General features: G+C 36.1%; 1 protein-coding gene across 3 annotated transcripts in view; it reads left to right on the top strand.

The window, feature by feature from the left end:
- Positions 1 to 14,119, top strand: part of TRPC4 (transient receptor potential cation channel subfamily C member 4) — a 209,905-nt gene that overhangs the window by 160,906 nt on the left and 34,880 nt on the right. For all 3 annotated transcript variants that reach the window (XM_055426213.2, XM_055426211.2, XM_088842727.1), the window contains one exon: positions 6,499 to 6,638. In XM_055426213.2, the coding sequence (XP_055282188.1) occupies positions 6,499 to 6,638 (140 nt within the window). The remainder of the gene's footprint in view (positions 1 to 6,498; positions 6,639 to 14,119) is intronic.

Genomic DNA, 14,119 nt, shown 5'->3' with positions numbered 1-14,119 from the left:
GCAGTTGCATGCTGGATTCTCAGACTGTACTTGGGCTTTAGTAGGAAAAACCACCACGAATGTGGGAGGGCAGAGTTTTACCATGGGTACTGAGCATTTTTCCTCATTTCCTCATTGGATAATATAAATTGTAAGTTTCCCACAAGCTCTAAAATCAGTGCCTGCATCACATCTTTTTCAGATCTGATACATTCCTTTCTTCAGAAGGAGGATGTGATCATTATCACCTCCCCAGTTAAGCTCAACTTTATCTAGTTCTCAAGAGAGATTTACTTATGAAAGAAACCTCAAAAGGAAGATATAAACAACAAATCTAGAAAAGCAAAGGTTTATAGCAGACTCTAAAATGCACTCTGTAATTACTTTAATTGAAATCAGTTCTTATCTGGGTTCCTAATTTACGTGTGACAAAATTTAACAATAAAACTTTATTAATAATACTAAAATATTGCAAGTTTTTCACTAAATAATTAAGAGCATCAAGTCTAATATACTCTTTGCTTTCAAAGTTTCATTGTAAAACTTTTCACAAACACAACTATCAGCAATATATCACAATTACTTTATTTTTAATCAATCTCTCATAATTTTTGCTGCCTTAATATTAAGTTGTACCACTACTTCATCTCAGTTTTTTTCCTCCCCCTAGGGCACAGATATATAAAAAGTTGACAAACACATACACTCATATAGTACCAGCACGATCACCATATAGGACAAAGTATGGCCCAGCAAGCCAAATTTCGTCCTTTGCTAGTTTTTATAAATAGTTTCATTATAACAAAGCCACACTCATTCATTTATTGTTGCCGTTGCTCAGTCGTGACCGACTCTTTGCAACTCCATGGACAGCACACCAGGCTTCACCATCCTTCACTAACTCCCGGAGGTTGCCCAAGTTTATGTCAGTAATGCTATCCAACCACGGCAAAGCCTAAATAATGTATTTTCTGGCCCTTTGCAAAGTATGATGGTAGTTTAAATTGTTATAGATGTACTTTATCAAATCAAGACAATTTCCTTCTAGTCATACTTTACAGAAACCTTTCGTCATGAATGAATGTTGAATTTGGTCAAGCGAATTTACTGCACCTATTGTACAGATTTATTGCATCTAATGAAAATATTTTTTCCCCAAAAAATCTATTGATGTGATAAATTACATTGATTGATTCTTAAATATTGAAACAACGTTGCATTTTTAGGAAAAATGGCATTTGGTCATGACATTATCAGTTTTATATATTACTATATTTAATTTACTAATATTTGTTGAAGATTTTGTGCATATTCATAAGGATTATTAGCGTATAGTTTTCTTTGTTCTTTTTGTCTTACTTTTTATCATAATAATGCATACTTTTAAACATCTTTTTCCTTGTAATTTTGTATTTCATTAGCACTGGCATTATTTCTTTCTCAAATATTTGGTAGAATCACCATGAAAAACTAGACCTGAAGTTTTCTTTGTTGAAAGGTTTTTAACTATGAATTCATTTTCTTTAATGAATATAGGACAATTCAGGTTACTCTATGTCCTATTTTGTGAGTTAGGTAGGTTTGTCTTTCAGAGAAAATGTCCAGTTCATTTATGTTGTGAAATTTACGAGTATCAATTTGTTCCCTTTATTCACTTGTTATCCTTATAAAGTCTGTAAAATCTATAATCATTCCCATCTTTCATTTCTGATATTGATCATCTCTTTTCTCTTTTTTCTTGATCAATTCTAGCTAGAATTTTTTCAATTTTATTGACCATTGCAAAGAACTAGATTCTGTTTTCATTGATTTTTCTCAAGTTTTATATTTTAAAATGTATTGATTTCTGCTCTTATTATTTTTTTTAATGTTCTTCCTTCTGCCTGTTTTGGGTTTAATTTGCTCTTCTTTTCATAGTGTCACAGTTAAAACTGAGATCACTGATTTGAGACCTTTACTGTTCTCTAATTAAGCATTCTACTCTAAGTACTGTGTTAACTGCATCACAGAATTTTTAGTTGTATTTTCATTTGTAATCATTTCAAAATATTTTCTAATCATTCTGTAAATTTCCCTTTGACCAAAAGTTATCAGAAGCATATTATTTAATTGTAAAATATTTGGAGATTTCAAGATACAATTTATTATTGATTTGTTCTTTACTATGGCGTATCAAAGGATTGTCATGCAGTTATGTTTTGCACTTTTATCCTATTCGTCCATCTCTTTTAAATAGTAAATATTTAAACATTGCAAATGTATAAATATGTTGAAGTTATATAGTCTGTCTTGGTGAATGTTACGTGTGCCCTTGAAAAAAAATGTGTCTTCTGCTATCAGACTGTTGATAGTATTGTTCAGAATTTCTATATTCTTGCTTTATTTTTTAACTGGATATAATAGTTTTGCAATGTTGTATTAATTTCTGCTGTACAACAACATGAATCAGTCATATGTATACATATATCCCTTCCCTTGTAAGCCCCACCCCCATCCCAACCTCTAGGTCAGCACAGAGCACTTGGCTGGACTCCCCTGTGCTATACAACAGCTTCCCACTAGCTATCTGTTTTACACATGGTAAATGTGTTTATATGTCTATGCTACTTTCCCAATTCATCCCACCTTTCCCTCCCCACTGCTGTGTCCACAAATCCATTCTCTACCTCTGCATCTCTATTCCTGCTGCGCAAATATGTTCATCAGTACCATCTTTCTGGAACTTCTATATTCTTACTAAACTTCTTCCTGCTGGTTCGTGTACTTTTAGAGAGGAATGGTTAAGTCTCTAACTGTAATTGCACCTTTCTCTATTTATATTTAAGTTCTATGGCATCTTGCATTGTCAGGTTATTTTGTCAGCTGCATTTTTATTCAGGCCTGATCTGTCTTCTCAGAGATTTGACCTTTTTATCCTTATGTTTCATTCCTGTACATACATAGTAATACTTCTTCTGAAATATATCTAGTCTTACATTAATATACCATTTAAGCTTTTTTGATTAGTATTTCATGGTATCATCGTTATTCATTTTTGTTTGGCCTATCTAAGGATTGTCATGCAGTTTTGTTTTGCACTTTTATCCTATTCATCCATCTCTTTTAAAAGTGTGTTTAGACTTTATCTTTCATTCAATGAAGTTTTTAATATTGGTAGATTTTAAATCTACCCCATTGTTTTTCCTTTTTGCCCCATCTGTTGTATTTTTCCTTTTTTTTCTGCCTGTTCTTGGATTGCATTTTATAACACCATATTTATTTATATTTTTGACTCTGTATTTATGCATTTAAACATATTTTGAGAGAATGCATTAGGATTTACAACATAAAATTTAATTTGTCACAGTCTAACTTCAAATAATATTTTGCTTTACATGTAGTATAAGAACCTTGTGATACTGTGTTTCTCATTCTCTTTCCTGTCTTCTGCGCTGTTGTCATGTGTTTTACATATGTCATAAACCTCAGTACAGTGCTACTATTTTTGTTTTGCTTTGGCAGTCAATTATCTGTTAGAGCAATTCAAAATAAGAAAAACATCCTTTACATTGATTTTCATTTTAGTAATTTCTGAATAGAGATCTTCATTTCTTTTTGTAAACCTAAATGTTTATCAGTTATGTTCTGCTTTAAAAAATAACCCATTAGCATTTCTTGGAGCATGGGTCTCTGTCTGAATTTTTTATTGTCTGAAACAAGTTTTCACTCTCCTTTATTTATTAGAGATATTTGTGCTGTGTGTAGAATTCTGGATTGACTTCTTTCTCTTTTCAGCACTTTAATGATGTCACTCTGCGTGGTTTCAGACAATCCATCTGATATCAGTCCTATATTTTTTCCTTTATATGCAATGTGTCCTTTATTTCCACCAAATCCCTTTCCCTGATGCCTTTAGTATTTTTTCTTTATCTTTTTTCAACAGGTTGAGTATGATGTATCACAGTGTGCATGTGCTTGTATGTGTGTATATTTTGTTAGGGTATTTATACCTATGTAGAAAGCTGGACAGAAGTGCATAGCATTTATGCCTGAAAATGGATATGCCTCTTCTGTTAGGACATTAGTGTAGGAATTTGAGGCAATAGAGTCAGAAACTGAGCTGGATTTGTGTTTCATTGTTGCTGCAATCAGTTTCAGGCCACCATATGCAAAGACTGCAAGTCTTTGTACCCCTCTCTCCAATTCATGGGCTTCCCAGGTGGCTCAGTGGTAAATAATATGCCTGCTAACACAAGAGGCCTGGATATGATCCTTAGGTCAGGAAGATCTCCTGGAGAAGGAATAGCAACCCACTGCGGTATTCTGCCTGGAAAATCCCATGGACAGTACCCTCGTGGGCTACAGTCCATGGGGTCACAAAAGAGTCAGACATGACTTAGTAACTAAACAACAACAACCTCAATTCACACATTGAAATCCTATCCCACAATGTGATGGTTTTTGGAGGTGGAGCCTTTGGGAAGCACCTGGGTCAGGAGGGTGTAGTCCTCACGAATGGGATTAGTGCCCTTAGAAGAACAGACCAGAGAGCTAGCTCACTGTCTTTCTGCCAAGTGAGGACACAAAGACAGGTCAAAAGTCTACGACATGAAACAGGACTCTCACCAGAGCCTGACCCTGAGACTCTGACCTTAGATTGTAGCCCCCAGAACTATGAGAAGTAAATTTCTGTTGTTTTTAAGACAGCACATCTGGAGTGCTTTGTTATAGAAGCCTGAACAGATAAAACAGTCGGGAGAGATCATTATTCTCAGAATTCCTGTTCCACCCCAGCTTCTGGCCTTCCTCCAGCACTTGTGCCTCTGAGGGAGTTTATGTCCAGGTATTTGTGATCCTCTAGTGGTTGTCGGCTTCTGCTTCTTACTGGGTGTTTATCAGTAAGACAGATAAGTGAGACAGAAAGCCTGTCTGTTTTCCAGGTCTAGGACCAGACTTAGGTAAGCCTATGCCTGGGCATCAGGGAGCATCTCAATGATCCCAACCTTCCTTGTCATGGTGGTAAAACTGTGCAGGTTGCATGCGGAAGGGTTTCCCAACCTTCCCCCGTTGGTGGGAAGCATCTAAGGATATTGGCATAAATGTTAGTCCCAGTTCTATTTCCTGCTTCTCCCAGAGGACTGATGTGTTCTGCTTCTTGGGGTGCAGGAACCTGGATAAAGCTTTGTGCTTCCTCCCAGAACCAGGTTCTTGAGCAGTGTCAGGATCTATGGAAATTAGCTTACAACTGAGTGGACACCCTCCTCATATCTGTGTCCCAGGGGTTCTGTCCTCTCTCAGTAGCTTATGCTCAGCTTTTAGAAATTTGTTGAAGAAGGTTTTCTGAACTTGTCTTAATATCTTGTGTTGATATGGTGCCAGTGTCTCTCACCCTGCCACCTGACCCAGGGGAGCTAATGCTCTCCTTGTAACTCTCTTTGCAGCAACTGTTTTCTTTGAAGTATAGGCTCCCTGGTTTCTAACCTCTCTGACAGATTCATGAAAAAATATGATTCTTGCTTTTAGTGTAGGACAGATATAAAACTCTGTGCTACCCACATTGGTATCAGACTATCATTATCATAAAAGAGTCTAGTTGTTCTCTTGTTTTAATGTAGTTTTAAAATCATATTTATCCTTTTCATATTTCCTGATTCTAGATATCTTCATATTTTCCCTTCTCATTATTAGGATCTAAAAATAGATTTATAAAATTTTAATAATATTTCTGGAAATAGAATAAAGATATACAGTGATAAGTTATAATTAATTTCTAATATTTGAATATAAAATATTTCCTATTAAAAACATGACCATAATCAAAGGAAAGGGATTTTTATTTTCTCTGGATATAGCTTTAGAGCTATTGCTAGAAGTATGAATGTTATAATCACCTTTTGAACAGAATTGAAATCAGATCTCTGAAGGTGATAACTGCTTACAAAAGCACAACAAAGTACCCTGGTCAATGGTATTAAGTCAGTTATGTCCGGTAGATATAAGAAATGCAAGTTCAGCCCCTGGGTTGGAGAGACTCCCTGGAGTTTGCTTGGGAAATCCTATGAACAGAAGAGTCTGGTGGGCTACAATCCATGGGGACGCAAAGAGTCAGACATGGCTGAGCACACATACATTCCCTAGACACAGTTTTTTCATAAATCATTGAGTCATTTTGGCTTGGGAGGAAAAATGTCTTCAAGTATCTGTTTACAAATGACCATTATGATATTTTCCATGAAAAAGATATAGAGGTAGAGAGGAATCCCAGTTTGATTGAAAATTTCACAACCTTCTGAATTTATCAAATAAATAAAAAGAAAGTGAAGCTGCCTCAAGAGAATTCTCTACAAATTAGCTAAGAATCCTGAAAGTTTTATAATCTGACTGGGACTCAATTATTATTACCTATAAAAATAGGTGTTGTATTAGAGTGACTATATAGTCCCCTGAAGTTCCAAGATTCTCTAATTCCTAATTATGTATCTCTGTTTCTAATGATTTGATTGAAAAACCACTCTTACATGAATCTTTCTATAACTGCAGGTTTTATATGGGGAGAGATTAAACAAATGTGGGATGGTGGACTTCAAGATTACATCCATGATTGGTGGAATTTAATGGATTTTGTGATGAACTCCTTATACCTAGCAACAATCTCCTTGAAAATCGTTGCATTTGTAAAGGTAACTATAATTTACGTTATTGGTAAAGCAAAAGTTATGTTAAGTATTGATAATGTTCCATCCTTATTATTTTTATTAATAATGCTGTCTAGGGCATTATCTGTATGTGGAATTCATCATCTCATGACTTTCCTGAGAGATAGGAATAAAATACATAGATAATGCACAGCTTATTAAAACAAATTTTAATAGACATTTAGAAATCGTCACCCAATTTTCTGGTATCTAAATTGAATGATACCTAAAAGTGATTCACAATAGCTTTCTCAATTCTAATCCTTTCCATTTCTAATGAGATTCTACCTCAAACACTGTTCAAACTTTTGCAACCAGAATCTATTTTTATCAGTTATAACTAACTGATAAAATTACACAGACAGATCAAAATATTACTCTCTTAAAGCATTGAAATTATTATTTCAGTTTAAACTAATATAGTTTGATATAATTGGAGCAGAATATAATTCTTTCTCCTCACCCCATTCAACATGACAGTGCTGAAATTTCACACACCCATTCTTCCCCCGCATTTCATACAGCATCAATCTCATCCCAAACCTCATAATTTACATAAAACGTTTTTGTTCTGCAGTGACAACTGAGATTATTTTGTACTTTGGGGGATGTTTTTTAAACCAAAGTATGAGCGTGTCCTCCTTCCTGTCTTTCCTTTCACTCCTTCCTTTTCTCTTCCTTTTTAAAAAATGTGTGTCAAAATGATGAGTGAATTAGGAAAACAAAGTGTTTAATTGGACTGTACATGAATAATTCATGTGATCTAATGATCTGAGCTAGGAAATGCTAAAACAAAAGTGAACTCTCATTCATTTAGTCTTGTTCTAAGTCGGCTCCTGAAACGTTCAGATGTAACAGGGTCAAAATTGCCTGAAGTCATTTCCTGAATTGTTCAATTAAAATGTTTCCAGCACTCATCAAAACATTCAGAAAAAATGTTTTCTGCCAATTTCATGGAAAATTAGCTGTTTTAAGAATGGAAATTATTTGATATTTTTTTCTATCTGCATTAAGAATGAATTACCTTGGAACTTTCTGAAGATGGCAGAAAATACTGTGTTAACCAAGGAAGTTTTGCATCTGTGTAGGAGATGGATATCTATTTTGAAGTGCATACCTTCCCAATTCTTTCCTCTGTCATGAAGCTTCAGTATATCTATAAAGTTGTTTTGGACATCTTTCTCCCAAAAAGTAATGTATGTTTTTTTGTGACTGCATGCAGTTATAAAATTCTAGTTCTACATGACATATCAATTCTTCTCATACTTTCAGGTGCTAAGAATCACCTGAAGAACCTGCTAAAACTGATCCCTTTTCTCAATTCCCATGGATCTGGAGTATTAAGCAGGGGCCTAAATTTGCATTTATTGCAAATTCATCAGCTAATTTTGAAGTAAATGGTCTAAGGAAGACATCATGAATAGCCCTAGGCTGAAAAATTCTATTTAGCAGCTCAAAGAAATATGGGTTTGATGCCAAAAGGAATTTCTCTCATATAATATTTATATTAAGAAACATTTTATAGATCTCATTTATATGGTATTCACTTATAGTACATATACATTTTATATATAAGAACTCTGGTATATACTATGTACAGTTATATAAATTAATGAACACCTGTATATTTGGGGCCTCAGTGGTTTCAGATAACTGGATTTGAATTTTCATAAAATGACGTAAATTCTTTATGTGGAATATCTGTTTTCATACTAAAATATAAACATGGTTCCATATACTGTAAATAGGAAAATTTATGTTAAAAATTCAATTAGGGACTACCCTTGTGGTCCAGTGATTAAGACTCCACACTTCCCCAATGCAGGGGGCATGGGTTCAATCTCTGATAGGGAAATAGATAGATCCTGCATGCTTCACATGGCTAAAAGAAAAAAAGAAATCAACTCATCCCAAGTGATGAAGAAGAAAGAAAAGAGAAGGAAAAAAAGATGGAAAAGTACATAGAAATAACCTCAGATGAACTTTTTGGGAAATATATGGATTGCTTATGCACTTTGGTCATAGGAGTTCAACTAGGACTATAAACATAAATGATGAAAAGTTATTTCTGAATGACTAATTTGTGTGCCCCAAACCTGAGTCTCATGGATAGTTTTTAAATGGCTGCACTTTAGACCCGGGTTTCCTGGGCTCAGTTTTCTCCCATCACTTACTAGTTATGTGAGTTTGGACCTGTTTTTTCACCTCTCTGTGCTTCCTCTATAAAATAAGGAATTTCTTCCTCCTTTCACCAATAAAATGAGAAAGACATGAGTCGATCAATGCATTTAAAGTGCTGGTAACCATGCATGATTAGTTCTGTCCTTTCTCTTCTACTGCTGTTTGCTCCTCCTTCATGTACTCTGAGTCCACTGGACTTGCCTCTTGCAATGTCTTTATTGTGTCATTTGCTTTATTTTAGTTGAAGAAGAGTTTCATGTCTGAATTCACACTTGCTTTTACCTCTTGCAAACTGTCTGATTTGGGCAAAAGGTGTTTCATGTGGGCCTCGATTGTATTATCTTTTACATGATGATAATAGCAAAAAAGCACTGACTTTGGGAGGCTGTGATGTCATGCTGATTTGGCGACTCAGCCTTCTTTATCATCTTTTGTTCTATCATTCATTTTCTCATGCTAATTTTTAATAACATAATTTACGATTTCAGGAAAAGGAGCATTATTTCTGTACAAAAATAGACTACCATAAATGAGGCAAACAGTCATTTTGTGAATCAAGCAATGAGAATTTACGGAGTCACATTAAGAAACTGGCTTTCCATCTGTTTGTTGAGACTGCAAAGACACTGGTGATACAGCCCCTGCCTTCAAGCAGTTCACAGAAACGAAAGAGAAATGCACATGAAGACCTTACAGTGTGATAAGGTCTACCACAGGGACCTTGGTGGCATCATGGAAGGAACTAAATTTGGCTGGCAGTGTCTTGAAATGATTTAGAAGACAGTGAGTGGGCATGTATTGTGTCCATGAACATTCATAAATGTCCCCGGGAGAAGAGACACAACATGCATGAGTCTTGAGTGTATAAAGGAGGTCACTAATTCAGAGGGATGGTCCAGGGAACTGGGGAGGGTGCGAGGATGGGAAGGACTTTCCAGATCACGCTATACAGTTTGAATCCTAAAATAAAGAGGAACCATTAATAAGGCTGAAACAGAATGAGTCAAAGGAGGATGACTACCTGAAGTAGAGCAGTGGGCGCAGGAGAAGTTAATAGAAGGTTGGCTTTGGAAAAAAAAAAAAATTAGGAAGTAAGATCCACAAGACACGTGATTTGTTATTATGAAGGCTGGGGTCATAGGTGGGATCCCAGGATGGTCTTGATGCCGCTCCCCAGTAAATAGTTCACTTCTGATGGTGCAGGCAAGATGACCAAGGAGTTATAACTGGGAACTCTGTTGGAATTGCCCAGGTTCTGTCTTCTGATATGGCTGCATAAACGGTATCAGAAATCTAACCCTTGGTCATCTGGGTCAAGTGATGGATCCAGACCAAATGAACTATCAGTCCTTCAAGAGGGAGGCCCTTCTGTAACTGGTCTCTAGGGAGAGAACCTCATGGTCTAGCAGAAGGGCCATTCTTATTTGGTTCATCCTTTTGCAATTTATCTTCCTGGAGATTTTTTTTTTTAACATACAAAAGGGTCCTTTTGGCGAAAGCTGTGATCTGGGCTCTGATCCGTACTTGGTATGACTACTGCCTGTACCACTTCCTATCAGTGCGATTTGGGACAAGTTAACCTATGCCTCAACATTCTTCTCTGTAAGATGACAGGAATAATCAAATTCCAGACAATGTTTATGAGTATCTCATTAATAAACACATTTAATGCCATAGAATGGAGTTTAATATAAGCACTCAGTTGTTTTTTATTGTGATTAAAATGAAACAGCATTAGATTATACAAAGAGAACACAGAAGTTCACATGACTTTAGGATTCTCCTCCTTCCCCACAAGGCTTTGTGGTTCTGCCTTAAATGCCTTGATTCATTAGCATTTCACAGCTCAGGGATTGTAGCTTTTTAAAATTTGCTTTTAATTTTTGAAGGAGAAGGTTGGTCAATCATTTCTTGTTCTCACCATGTATAAAATGTTAAGTCAATCTAGAACTTGTTGATGCCTGGGCACACTTGGAAAATGTTAGTTTATCTTCATTAGGAATCATTTTCTCCTAAATATTACCCAGTCCCTTCTCCTGTGTATAACTTGTCTCATGTCTATTTTCTGTCATTTGGCAGAAATGATTGCAATCCTATGCCTCATCCACTGTGTAAATAATATTCTCAGAAATCAAAATGATTAGGAATAAGAACATTTCTTTCAGTGATCTTGCTGGAATTTTTCATAGCACCATTCTTCTAAACAGCATTTACCTCATTGGTCCCTCTTCTTTTCAGCTAGAAAGAAGGTGAATGTTTCCATTTCACAAATGTTACAACTGTAGTGAATTCTCCAAATCATGAATTTCTCTAAATATTCTTTAGTTTTATGACAGAGAGCCGTAAATATTTAAATCTGAGTTGTACAGTATTATCTACCACAGGAGAAAATCACATGCCTTCCTGTTGTCTTTCACTTCTTAATTATCTAACCAGTTTGTAGAAAGGGAAATGTTTTCACCTTTTAAATCAAGCATTCAAACCAGCATACATTTTCTGTCTAATTTTGTAGGACAAATGTTTTCACTTTGCCTCAACTTAATTATGATTCATTTTGAATACTTGACTTTTATGAGTATGCATCAGACTCTGGAGAATATAAAGATGAACTTTTCCTGTATTCAAGGAACTGAGGACCCACTATTATGATGCAATCCGTCTTCCTCTCCTAACACTTCTGCTAAGGGGTTCATGATCTGGCTTCAACTTTCTCTTAGAGTTATTATATTCCCAAAGCCTCTGCAACCCAGCTATATTAAGATGCTCACATTTCTACAAATGATCCATCTTTTCTAACAATCATACTTTAGAATATGTCTATGATTCTCCACCCAAAAATGCTTTTTGAGCTTCTGTCACATATAAAACACTCTATTAGATGTCCAGTATCAAAAGCACATTAGACAAAGCTCCCGACATGGAAATCTGACAAGGAACTCAAAGGTAAATATTCTGTTTTCTAGCTCTGCATAGGAGCAAGTTCCTTACAAAGAATCTAAATAGAAATGGAGGCTTAAGGCAAAGTCAAACTATAGTAGGTTTATAATTTATAAGCAAATATATGAGAGCAAAAGGAAAGCAGGATTTTCTGATCCTCAAAGAGCTATAGGTGTGTACATATCTCTTGATTCCTCTCTAACACGGAATTACCAGCTCTGATCAGCAGGACCCTAGTGTCCACTCATCTGTAGTACAAGAGAACTTCTCAAAGGAAAGATAAGCACTGCCTATTTAATATCTGTCTTCTTCACTGTATTGTAAGCCTACATGGCATGAGTTATTAGCTTGTTTGATTACCACTGTGAACCCTGAAGGTATTGCCTGACACAGAGTATGCACTCAACACATATTTGATAAGTCATTAATAGCCAAAGAATCAAAACAACTAGAATTTAAACCCATTTTCTAGCCAAAGGGTCCAGTATTCATAGAAAGGCATTTTGGTGAGAATGTGAGGGTAGTTTGGAGAATGGACAGAATTGAAGGTTTGAGCCAGAGCAGTAAGCACCTAATTGGGTACAAATGGAAAGTCAATCTCAAAAGGAAGTCAAGTCCCAGATTCCAGAGGCTTCATGTGACATGTTGGGAAATGGAATTTCATCATGAGGACATTGGCGTCATTCAAAAACGTTAAGCCAGATTGCCTGATTGGTCCTTTTAAAAGATGATCTGGAGGAAATAAATGATTGTAGGGACAAGATTCAAGGCAGGGGCAAGAGTTAGAAGGCTATTATAATCATATCTGTAGGGAATAGATTTCCTACAGTAGTAGATTTCCTACAAAAGTTTTGTAGGAAAATTTTTTAACAGTGAGGATACCAATGTAGAGGAGTAAGAACATATGTAAGATTTTGGTTTCAAAGGCTGGGAGTTTGCTAGGAAGGACTCTAGGATCAACCTCAAATGCTGCCTTAGGTGATTTACTGCCATCCACTGAGATGAAAAAGCATGAATTGTGAAGGTGTTTGAGGATAAAAAGAGGATGAATTTCAATTCTGACCTGTGAGTTTGAGACGCCCATGAGATATTTAAGAGAAAATGTCAAGAGGCAAGAAAATATAAAATATGAATGTAAGCGCAACTTCTGGACTGGAGATGAGGAATGGGAGTTATTAGCATATAAGTGACAACTGAAATCACAGGAAATATCCAGGGAGAGTAGAAAGAGTAAGAAGAGAAGGGGTCTGAGAAGTGAACCTGATGTTTAAGGCGCAAGTGAAGAAGCAGAGCCTGCTAAGGAGATTGACAAGAGTCATCACTCTAGCTGGAGGCAAACATACAGCGATGAAACATGAATATAGATCTTGTGAATAATTTTTAGAAAATAAAGCCAAAGGAAACTTTAAAGTTCAAGTTAATCTCTTCATTCCTAAAAGTAGGTGTGGAAAATATGTTTAATCACTGCAAAATTGCCACTTTTCTGTACAGAGTCACAGAATAGCTTGGTTTGAAAGAAATTGTAAAATTGCTTCATAAAATAATGCCCTTCTTTAAAACCTAAGTGAAATGTACATAGATGTGAATGGCAGAAGAAAAATTAAAGAGTAAAGTTTAAAAAATGAAATCAAGAGAGAATTCCTAAAATTTTATATCTCGGTTTATTTCTAACAGGAAAAAAGGTTTCTGGGTCAGAAAACACATAAATTCTTTACTTACAAAATATTGTCACATTGACACATTGTCATATTCACATTGGTCCCCCATGCTCCAGGTTCACACAGGGTGACAGAAGAGAAGCCAGAAGTGTCCTCCACATACATAAGTTTGTATCACAGGACAGCAATGGGGAAATAATGCATCTCAGAGCTTATGTAGTACAGCTGTGCCTGCTGCCCATATTCCCCCTGGAGATGGAAAGAGAAAGACCTTAACCTTCTAAAGTGAACAAGTTCTCTCTGGGGAGGCAAAGGTCCCCCTGGATTATTATCCTTAGACAGTAAGCAGATGGTTCCAAGGGAGATATTTCTCAGTCTTTCAGGAGGTCTTTCTCTTTAATTTCCAAGTCTTCATTCAAACATCCTTTAACCCTGTGCTGAGTGGTTGAGTCATGTCCGACTCTTTGCAACCCCATGGACTGTAGACCATCAGGCTCCTCTGTCCAAGAGGGATTCTCCAGGCAAGAATACTGGAGTGGGTTGCCACGCCCTTCTCCAGGGGAATTTTCCCAACCCAGGGATCAAACCCAGGTCTCCCACATTGCAGGAGGATTCTTTACCTTCTGAGCCGCCAGGGAAGCTCTCCTTTAACCCAAATGCCTGCAATATTTTTCTCAGGACGCCCTGACC

The sequence above is a fragment of the Moschus berezovskii genome, chromosome 13, assembly GCF_049115385.1.
Source record: "Moschus berezovskii isolate FMDL1 chromosome 13, NW_MosBer_1.0, whole genome shotgun sequence".
Taxonomy (NCBI): Eukaryota; Metazoa; Chordata; class Mammalia; order Artiodactyla; family Moschidae; genus Moschus; species Moschus berezovskii.
This window is presented reverse-complemented; position numbering and strand designations above follow the sequence as displayed.